The sequence below is a fragment of the Arachis hypogaea genome, chromosome 13, assembly GCF_003086295.3.
Source record: "Arachis hypogaea cultivar Tifrunner chromosome 13, arahy.Tifrunner.gnm2.J5K5, whole genome shotgun sequence".
NCBI lineage: Eukaryota > Viridiplantae > Streptophyta > Magnoliopsida > Fabales > Fabaceae > Arachis > Arachis hypogaea.
In genome coordinates, this window is record NC_092048.1 from 107761906 (window position 1) to 107772990 (window position 11085).

Here is an 11085-nt window from a genome sequence, read left to right on the forward strand (position 1 = left end):
AAATTCACCTTCATACCAGATGCTCTGCAAAAGGTGGCCATAATGTCCAAAACATGAAGCACTTGAGATTTCTTCGCTTTGCAAAAAAGGATAAGGTCGTCTGCAAAAAGGAGATGGGAGATTACAGGACCTCCCCTAGACACGGTCACTGGTTTCCATCTACCAACCTCCACTTACCTAGCAATGAGGCAACTCAACCTCTCCATACAAATAACAAATAAATAAGGAGACATCGGGTCTCCTTGCCTCAAACCCCTCTTTGGCTGAAAACCATCCAACCGGTTACCATTCCACATTAGAGAAAGGGAGGAAGACTTTACACATTTCATAATAAGAGAAACAATAGTACCTGGAAAGCCAAACATTAGGAGAGATTGCTCCAAAAACTCCCAGCTCACCCTGTCATAAGCCTTTTCTAGGTCAATTTTAAAAGCAAGAACACCTTTCTTTGATTTGGTTTTCTTCATAAAATGGAGAACTTCTTGGGCTACAATGATATTGTCTGGGGCACCCCTTCCAGGAATAAACCCTCCCTGTAGAGGGCCAATGATATCTTGTAGAAAAGGTCGTAACCTCTCCACAATCACCTTAGTTATAATCTTGTATATGACAATACAGAGGCTGATAGGACGAAACTCTTTCATGCGAGACGGGTTATCAACTTTAGGAATCAACACCACCAAAGTGTCAAATAGAGCACTATCCAGATCAAACCCAGCGAAAGCCTTCTTAACAAGTTCCCATACCTCTGTACCAACCACTTCCCAATATTCCTTGAAGAAAAAAGCCTGAAAACCATCGGCATCTGGGGCCTTAAAAGAGTTCATGCCCATAACCACCTTCCTAACCTCTTCTTTAGAAACATTTCTTGTGAGACTTTCAATAGCTTCACGAGATAAAGAAGGTAATTCCTGATCCCCCATCACATCAAGATCTACCTGTTCCACATTACAAAAAAGATCTCTATAAAATCCAATTGCACATTCTTCGAGTTCTTGCGGATCAGTACTCCATCTTCCATCCTTCAAAAACAACCCCTGAACTTTGTTACGCTTCCTCCGCATAATGGTTTGCATATGAAAGAACTTAGTATTCCTATCTCCAAATCTGACCCAGTGCTCTCGGGATTTTTGATACCAAAACAACTCCTCTTGCATAAGCAGATTACTATATTCAGCCTGTAACTCCCTTTCTTACTGTATAAGGGATAAAGCATCAACTCTCTCCATTCTCTGTTGGATACTGGTCACACGCCTCTCCAATTCCCTCTTTCTTTTAAAAATATTCTCAAAGACATCTCGGTTAAAGGCCAAAGCATCATCTCTGACCTGAGAAAGGCAATGAATAGGATTGGGTCTACCCTTGTCCCAAGCACCCCTGACCACCGACGAAAAACTTGGGTGATAAGACCAAGCTACTTGAAAACGAAAAGGTTTTACCCCGACTCTTCTATCATTACCTTGACATCGCACCATAATGGGACAGTGGTCAGAATACATCCTCGCCAAATTCTCCACATAGCTTTCCGGAAAACGAAAACACCAAGCATCAGTAGCCACAGCCCTATCCAGCCTCTTTGAGATGAACCGATTACCCTGCATATGTCTGAACCAAGTGTACAAGGATCCATGAGCTCCCAAATCAATCAAACCACACTCATCTAGGAGAGCTCCAAACCGCACTGCCCTTCGAGAGACAAAGTTCCCACCTTTAACCTCAGATGAAAGAAGGATCTCATTAAAATCTCCAATAGCTAATAAAGGACCTGAATAATTTCTGGAAAAATCTGTCAAAACCCTCCAAGCTTCTTCCCTTATGCTAGGAACGGGACTTGCATAAATTGCTGCACAGACCCATGAGAAACCGCCATTCGAAAACTCAACACACACCACTTGCGAACTCGCTGCCACGACATTACAAGATACTCCAGGCCATGCAGAGAGCACCCAAATACCACCACTGTGCCCCTGAGCTTCTTCAATATGAATAGGAGTATAACCTAATCTGTTCCAAAAGACAGCCACCTTTTGGAAAGCACAATGAGTCTCTAAAATGATAAAAACGTACGGATGAAAATTCTTTACCAATTGTTTCAGATGCACCCAATATTATTTATTAATGGATATAAAAATGCGGTGCTGGCAGTGCAGCTTCTGCTTGGGAGGATTGAGTGAGTCGGAATCCAGTATCGAGAACCTCCGAATTCCATTAATCGCATTTCTCAGTGACAGTATGTATTTCTGAAATGGCACTGAGCTGAAAGGAAATACCAAGTCACGATTTGTTCGATTTATCAATGAAGTGCCGATCGGTGGCTTGCATTTGGTCTGGCACCCCCTTCCCCCACCGTGTCACCGCCGTCGCCGCCTTCTCCTCCCCGCCCTCCCTCTTCACCTCCGGATCCGATGGCTCCATCATCTGGTGGTCCATTTCCCCCGTAATTCTCCCCCCTTTTGTATTATTGTACTCATTCATCAGTTTTATTGTTGTTTCATTCGTTCAATTTTGATTTATTTAGACATCTTAATTTCCATTTACATTTTTCTGATTTTCACAGCAAGTTAAAGCAGTGGCCCTCTTGTGCGGTCACGCAGCTTCCATCACTGATCTTAGCACTTGCAGCCCTCTTCCCGTCGAAGAAGAAGCTGCTGCCGCCGATCATGGTGATGCTGGTGGTGGTGGTGGTGGTGAACGTGGTTCGAGTGATTTAGCGGTGAATTGTAGTTCAAGTAGTAATTTTAGTAGCGCCTTGGTAAGCGCTTGTTCTGATGGGTTCTTGTGTGTTTGGAGTAAAAGCAGTGGACATTGCCGTTGCCGGAGGAAACTGCCACCTTGGGTCGGAACACCGCGCATCATTCGGCCGTTGCCCTCGAGGCCGAGATATGTGTGCATTGCTTGTTCCTACATGGAACAATCTGTGGAGGGAAATGAAGAGACTCACCCCAGGAAGCCTTCTAAATGTACCATTGTTGTTGTAGACACGTACTCGCTTTCCATTACTCAGACTTTGTTTCATGGGAATTTATCTATCGGTCCAGTTAGGTTTATGGCTTTAGTGTTAGGTGATAGTGATGAAAAGGGGTATTCTGTACTTGTGGCTGATTCTGCTGGCAAAAGGCAAATGGTTTCGATATCAGATGACCCCCTTGATCGTGGGGAACCACACAAGGAAACATCTCAGTTGGAGAGTTCTTTTTACTCTGACGGATTGAGTGGTGTGGATCGTGTTGTTTCAGTTTTAACTTACAGGGGTATTGTTGCTTATGTGCTGGAAAATCGCTGTGAATTCAAGTTATTGTCAAGTGATACTACCATTGGAGAGGTTTCCTTTGACAGCAATCTGATCTGTTTAGATGGGCATTTGAATCAAACACATATTGTGGGTGGCCTTTTTCTTGAAAGTGATGATGCAGGGAATTCAGTCAATTTTGTTGAAAGCAGCAACTTGATATCAGTAACTTTTGTTGTTTGGAATAATATAGGGTCTGCAGTTATCTATAAGATAATGAATCAGAATGATGTTTTTCAATGTGAACCTCATTCTGAGATTCCTGCTACTCCTTGTCAATCTGATATGAGATTATCTGTTATTTTCCTACAAATAAATCATTATCTTGTCTGCATCAAGTCAATTTGCTTTCATTTTGAGGAACCTTTGCTATGGAGACCACATGTCACAATCTGGTCACTGCATAGTTTTGATGATAAGCCTGGTAAATTATACCGTCAATACAGGATGATCAGTGATGGTGAATCTTTCGTGCACTGTTTTGGGAAGTCTACTCAGCTTGAAGGACTGGATAGTCTAGAGGCTAAATCTTTTGATCAAAATCAAAGTTCAGAAGATATAAACACCATTCATGTTGATAACATTAGTGATTATTGTGCTAACAAGGGAAAGATGGTCTCTTCTTCCATGATTATCTCTGAGAACCTCTTCACTCCTTATGCTGTTGTATATGGTTTTGTAAGCGGAGAAATAGAGCTTCTAAGATTTGATCTGTTTCAAGGGATTTGCTTTAATGATGCAAGTTCCAACCCTGATGAAAAGTCTATCACATGCAAGCAGCACTTTTCAGGACATACAGGCGCTGTACTTTGTTTGGCAGCACATCAAATGATGGGTAATGCCAATGGCCAAAATCTAAAACGGGTTTTGGTGTCTGGAAGTGCGGATTGTACAATTCGTATATGGGATCTTGACACTAGCCGTCTTATTATGGTAATGCATCATCATGTGGCTCCATTACGTCAAATTATTCTTCCCCCATCTTTGACTGGACATCCTTGGAGTGACTGCTTCCTCTCAGTTGGAGAGGATGCATGTGTAGCTCTTGTTTCTATAGAGACTCTGCGGGTGGAGAGAATGTTCCCTGGACATGTGAACTATCCATCAAAAGTTGTATGGGATGGATCAAGAGGTTATATTGCCTGTCTCTGTCAAACACATTATGGAACTTCTGATGCTACTGATGTGTTGTACATTTGGGATGTAAAGACAGGTTCTCGCGAGCGAGTCCTGCGTGGGACAGCTGCGCATTCAATGTTTAATCACTTTTGTAAAAACATTAGCATGAATTCCATATCTGGCAAATTGCTGAATGGAAATACATCAGTTTCTTCTTTACTTCTTCCGGTAATTGATGATGCAAGGCTCTCTAACTCCCCTGTCAACCTGTCAGAGAACTCACTCACTTCTTCAAAGTCATCACCGAATATTTCAAACATGACTGAGTTGAATTATTCCAGAAGAAATGGAGGCAAAGGAAATTCACCAAAGCCAACTTCATCTTCTCTGTTTAATCTCTGGGGTAACAAGCTTCCTGTCAAATGCGCATGCCCTTTTCCTGGCGTTGTGTCTCTGAGTTTTGATCTTGCCTCGCTGATGCTCTCTTATTGGGGGAATGAATTCATGGAAAATGGTAATTACAATTTGAAGAAGCAAGAAGTTCAGGGTCAAAATTCTGGCGACCAGTATGAAGAATACTTGCTTCGATATAGCCTGTCTATTTTACATTTATGGAATGTAGACAGTGACCTTGATAACTTGCTGATAAGTGACATGAAGCTGAGGAAACCAGAGAATTTTATAGTAGGTTCAGGTCTACAGGGGGATAAAGGATCATTGACATTGACCTTTCCTGGTCTGAGTGCTACTCTAGAGGTAATTTGCTTTGTATATTGGGACCTATTACTGTAAAATATAATGTAATTTTGATCCATTATCCATGTAAAAGGTTTTCTACATAGATATTCAATCATGTTTTTCCTTATTACCACTGTGTTTGACTCTTACTCAAAGGTCACACGTGCATTCTGTGTGATTGTGACAGCATAAAAACACTTTAGACACAGTGCATAAAATTCAACCTCTGTTCTATATGCTTTGTTTCAATAGTCCCTGAGACATGAAAAACACATTTCAGCTCTGGAAATCGTCATCTGAGTTTTGTGCAATGAGATCATTGACAATGGTATCCCTTGCCCAACGTCTGGTTAGCTTATCTCGCTCTGGCTCAGCAGCAAGCAGGTAAGGCGGCAATCACAATGATCGAACTAAGGCATAGAAGCCCTTTCACGTTTTGTTTCCTTTTAAATGAAAATCTTCTAATGACATCGATCTTTGTCTAGGGATGTTTTTTCTTATTTATTTATTTATTTTATGAAGGAAGCCAAAACAATTTCTGTACTGAACTCCTTTGTATGTATATTTAAAATTAAAAATCTTGAAACCGTCCCAAGTCTCAGACCCTATTTAGGTTTTTTTATAAACTGGAATAATCATTCTTGTGTCTTGAACTCCTTTGGATGGATATTTAAAATTAAAAATCTTGAAACCATCCCAAGTCTCAGATCCTATTTGAGGTTTTTTTTCGCAAACTGGAATAATCATTTGTGTCTTGAATCGTTCTTGATGTCATGAGTCTAGTGCTATTTCCCCCGCACCCCACTACCACCGCCGCTTTTTCTCTCTTATTTATTCATTTAAAATAAAAAAATACTCACTTTTATTTTGTGAAATTTTCCTCCTAAATAATTTCAATTTGACAATTTCTCTGTTTCATAGTGGTTTCTTAATGTGTATTTCCATTTTCTGCATTATCCTGGATTTAAAATTTTTGCTGATAATTGGTAATCTTATTTGCAGTGCTTTAGCAGCATTCTATACCCGCAATTTCATGGAAAAGTTTTCAGATATGAAGCCACCTTCATTACAGGTCATATTTTTTATCAATTCTTTTTCAATGTATTTTTGATTTAACACGTCCCTATAGTATTTTCTTGATTGACAATGTTCATACTCTTCCAATGCCAGACTCATATTTTGGTATTTCTTTTTTTGGTTGACAACATCCATAAGTTATCAAAACACCAGTCTATTGCTTGATATCAATTACTCAAGGTTATCAACTTTTTGCAGCTTCTGGTGGCCTTTTGGCAAGATGAGAGTGAACATGTGCGCTTAGCAGCACGCTCTATATTTCATTGTGCTGCCTCTCATGCTATTCCACTACCTCTATGCAATACAAAACCACCTGAGTCAACTAAGACAAGCTCCCAATCTGGAAGTAGAGGCAAAAGCATATCTCCTAGGTCAGAAAAACAAGGAATTTCCCATGTTGAAGAATCCAATATAGTTGCTTGGTTGGAATCATTTGAAGTGCAAGATTGGATTTCTTGTGTTGGGGGAACAAGTCAAGATGCTATGACATCTCACATAATTGTTGCTGCTGCATTGGCTATCTGGTATCCTAGTCTTGTAAAGCCAAGTCTTGCCACCTTAGTTGTTCATCCACTGATGAAGTTGGCTATGGCCATGAATGAGAAATATAGCTCCACTGCGGCCGAGCTCCTTGCAGAGGGCATGGAGAGTACATGGAAAGGATGCATGGCCTCTGAGATACCTCATCTGATTGTGGATATTTTTTTCCAAGTAGAGTTGAGTGGTCCAACTGCCAAAGAAATTCCAGCTTCATCATTTGCTATTAAAAAGACTTTGGTTGAAGTTCTTCTTCCAAGTTTAGCTATGGTTGATATACCAGGTTTTTTGTCTGTAATAGAGAGACAGATTTGGTCTACTGCATCTGATTCGTCTGTCCACTTGGTGTCCCTCTTGACTCTTATAAGGATTATGCGTGGTTCTCCAAGAAACTTGGCTCAATTCCTTGACAAGGTTTGCAAAGCAGTTTATTTCTACAACTAACATGATTTTCTTTGATGTTTTGTCTCTAGTTCTAGGCAGAATTCTTTGTCTCTCTTGATGTTTAGTTTCACTTTCTACTTCAAGTGGTTCATTTACTATTTTTCCCCATCCTTGTTTGATTAAATTTCCATGTGTTAGATATGTATGCTTGACATTGAAGATTTTAGCTTTTCTTATTCTTGGAGATTTTGATTCCAAAGAAGTGAAAGAACATATTGGAACAAGAAATAATAATACTTCATCATTTGAAATACATTTTATTTTTAATCTATGAGATATTTTACTTGTTGAACTCGTGTTAAAATAATGCACAAATGTTGACATCAGATACTGTTAAATGTAATGCCTTGAAATCTGTTTAGATCTAAGGGTGTGTTTGTTTGGGTTTGCTTACTTACAAATCCCCATTCTTTGTTCTCTTTTATAGCTTACCATATTTATTTTCTATAACTGGTGGTTGGGAGCATTGTTTCTCTATTATATGAGGGATTGACGTGTTTTTGTCCTGAATATTTCTGAACAAAGGATCTGATAAGTAGTTAACTCTTCAAATATGTTTTACACTGCCTACTTGTGACAACAAAGGCAAGGATTTTTTTTTATTTTATGCAACAATGGGTCAAATCTGCAGGTGGTAAACTTCATTTTACATACTGTAGATCCTAGCAACTCAGTTATGCGGAAAGCATGTTACCAGACTTCAATGACAACTTTAAAGGAGGTTGTACGTGTGTATCCTATGGTTGCTGTCAATGATTCATGGACAAGACTTGCAGTTGGGGATGTGATTGGTGAAATTAGCACCTCAAGCATTAGGGTCTATGATATGCAAAGGTATTAGGAGATAAACTGTAAGTTTTGAATTCATAATGGGTTTAGGCTGATAATGTGTGATTACCCTTCCACTTGGAGTACTGTCTCAGACAAGTAGTTTACAGAATTTCACTCAACTTGTGATTTTGTGTCATTTATGCATCGTCGAAAGGAAAAAGAATAACAATAATGCAAATGCAATGGAGCTGGAATTAACTTTTGGGAGGAATATTTATGAACAAAATATTGAAACTGAGGTTTTGGTGGTCCTATTGTTGCTGCTTATTTCAAATCTTGTGTGACAAAATATTCGTATGTAAGTAAATGGAGTAACGGTTTATTGTGTGAATAACAATGCACATTGAATACCATCAGTTATTGTGGGCCTGGCTTATTTCCTAAATGATCACAGCATTTATTAATCTTGTCTACTTGATCTATCTATCTCTATATCGCCACCTTATATACTTCTCTCTTGAAATTTTTTATTCAAATTGGTCTGTTTATATTTCTTCTGTGGAATAATCATAGACACAGTAATTTCCTAAAAAGGAGAGCCTTCATTTCTGATGCAGTGTGACAATGATAAAGGTTTTGGATGCAAGTGGGCCTCCTGGACTTCCAAGTTTGCTCACACCAGCATCAGGAACAATGTTAACTGCTGCAATTTCAGCTCTTAGCTTTTCTCCTGATGGAGAGGTATTAAGAATTGTGATAATGTAGTGTTTCTTGATATCATCCAATTACCTGATTTTGGACTAGAAAACAAAATAGGGATATGTAAAAGTTCATCCTTAGTTACTTTAGGAAACTATGTCGTGAGATATCCGTGACTCAAATAATAGGTGCTCCTGGCTAGCATATCATATGTTAGTATGTTACTGATCACTGTGTTACTATTAGAGATGAATTTGTCACCGTAGAATCTTGGTGCTTTCTGCAAGAATCTCAAACAGATAAATTTTTCCTTTCAATGACAGGGGCTAGTTGCTTTCTCTGAACATGGGCTAATGATTAGATGGTGGTCACTAGGATCTGTCTGGTGGGAGAAACTGAGCCGGAACTTTATTCCTGTCCAGTGCACCAAACTTATATTTGTCCCGCCATGGGAGGGATTCTCACCTAATTCATCCAGGTCAAGCATAATCGCCAACATTTTGGAAAATGACAGGAAGCTGAGTGTTCTGGTAATTTTTTTTTTTTTTTATCTTTTTTCTTGTCTAGGGTTGTTTGGACCAATTCATCCAATTTTTTTGGATATGCAGAAATCTCTCATAAAGGAGAAAAAATGTTTATATCGGATAAAATATTACTTCAGCTTTCTTGTACTAAAACTTCGGCTCATAAACAACGCAGTTTCCATGATCTTTTGTTACACCCATGTCAATTAATTGATGCTGTATTTGTTTCTGTAGGACAATGCTAGGGATTCAAATCACGGGGACAGTATGAAACAATTGCTTCATAATCTGGACCTTACTTATAGGCTAGAATGGGTAGGTGATAGGAAAATACTCCTTACAAGACATGGCCAGGAATTGGGCACTTTTCAGTTATAAGCAGCAAGTAGCGATGGTTCTCCAAAATTCTTGGTCGAAATTCTCCGTGGCTTCTGTTTTAATAGAGATTCTATTGTGAAATGACCAGCTGATTGCAATAGCGTCGGAAGATATTCTTATTTCCTCGTGTTGAGTAAATTCATTGGAGCGCTTACAACTTGAAACTCGAAAACCGGCACAGCAGATGGATCCAAAGAGCACTACAGTTAGGGACCAAATAATCGCAAGTGTGTGGTTTATGAATTTCAAAATGAATAACCACTATGAGTATTTGGTCGCTAAGCCAAAGTAAATGGTTTCTACGAGCCCCAAAAGATTAGGAAATAGAGAAGGGGTATTGATATTTAGTTACGGAAATTACACTGATGTCTCCACAATTTTGCGGAAGTGTTTTTATTCTTAGAATCTTTGTACAGGACACCGGCTTATACGAAATACAATACCAGTGACATTGAGTCCGCTCCGCTTTCTTTCTACTGTCTTGCTCGGCATAATATTTAATTAACATCCATTCTTGATGACTTGCACTTAAACTTATTCCATATTCATTTACGGGGAGCAGGTTGGTTAACGTACAATGTTAGCTCTGGCATCATTATTAATCAATCAGAACACGGTTTCGTGTCAAATCCAAACTCGCTAGATTAGAAGATTGAAAATCATATATAAGATATATTTGTACACCGCCAGAGACTTGTTCCAATTTTGTAAGTCAAAAATGTCATTTTCCTTACGGTTGAGAAGGGTCGGCAGCTGAGCTGGACAGTCGGTGGATTAACGCCCATCTGTATGTAAAAAGAATAATAAACAAATACTCCACTTGGCTCGCCGTTCACAGACTTGGGTAAATACAATTATGTTCAAATAATAACACTAGTTTTTTTTTCCCTGAAAGAAAACAACAATAGCTTTAATTTTGATACAAACAACTGTTATCATAATAAAATGATGATATTTGAAAAAATAAAAAACAAAAATAAGATTACGTGGCAGACACCATCTTTTTTTGGATGCTGGATCCCAAATTCTTTAAACAAATGAAACGTCTCTCCTTAGGGCTTAGGCATATGGATGAGGAAATGGAGCTTCTCCAGTTTTTTCAATACTTGACAAAATACAGTGTAATCTTTCATCTTTGATTTTAATAGTGGGACCAGAAATAAATAAGAGAGAGAATATGATGAATAGTTAGATTAAACACTGCACACCATCCAGTTTTTTATTCACTGAAAAGGATCCACTCCCGTTAGGTTACTTCATTTCGAAAATGGATTCTCACCATTTTCTTTTCAATTTTCTTGTAAAATGTAATTTTTCATTGTTTAACATTTTTTTCATATTTTTTTTCCCTCGTAGTTCTATTTAAAAAGTGTATAATAAAATATCATACTTTATAAAAAAATTGAAAAAAAATTAAGATTCATTTTCGTTTTTTTACTGTAACTTAATTAAAACTCATACGTAAAATAAAATTTGACTTCAATGCATATAAAATAAAATATAATAAGT

General features: G+C 38.5%; 1 protein-coding gene across 4 annotated transcripts; it reads left to right on the forward strand.

Annotated features, from left to right (window-relative positions):
* Nucleotides 1-1958: 1958 nt before the first annotated feature.
* LOC112732583 (uncharacterized) lies at nt 1959-10035 on the forward strand. 4 transcript variants are annotated; one of them, XR_011869858.1, is made up of 9 exons: nt 1959-2437; nt 2558-5164; nt 5427-5530; nt 6149-6218; nt 6422-7174; nt 7864-8055; nt 8593-8716; nt 8998-9204; nt 9433-10035. XR_011869858.1 is itself a non-coding variant. In XM_025781334.3 (9 exons), the coding sequence occupies exons 1-9, from the start codon at nt 2297-2299 to the stop codon at nt 9574-9576; spliced, it is 4353 nt and encodes a 1450-aa protein (XP_025637119.1). In that variant the 5' UTR covers nt 2007-2296; the 3' UTR covers nt 9577-10035. The 4 variants fall into 4 exon arrangements, 1 of the variants encoding a protein (XP_025637119.1); XR_011869857.1 differs by having other exon boundaries at nt 1980-2437; nt 7836-8055; XR_003168060.3 differs by having other exon boundaries at nt 1980-2437; nt 7864-8038.
* The last annotated feature ends 1050 nt before the right edge of the window (nt 10036-11085 follow it).

Excerpts from the sequence above, each read along its gene's own strand:
- LOC112732583 (XM_025781334.3), top strand. The coding sequence starts at position 2,297 with ATGAAGTGCCGATCGGTGGCTTGCATTTGGTCTGGCACCCCCTTCCCC. Across the intron at positions 7,175-7,835 it reads TGGCTCAATTCCTTGACAAG|GTGGTAAACTTCATTTTACA; the intron begins GTTTGCAAAGCA and ends TCAAATCTGCAG. Across the intron at positions 9,205-9,432 it reads ACAGGAAGCTGAGTGTTCTG|GACAATGCTAGGGATTCAAA; the intron begins GTAATTTTTTTT and ends TTGTTTCTGTAG.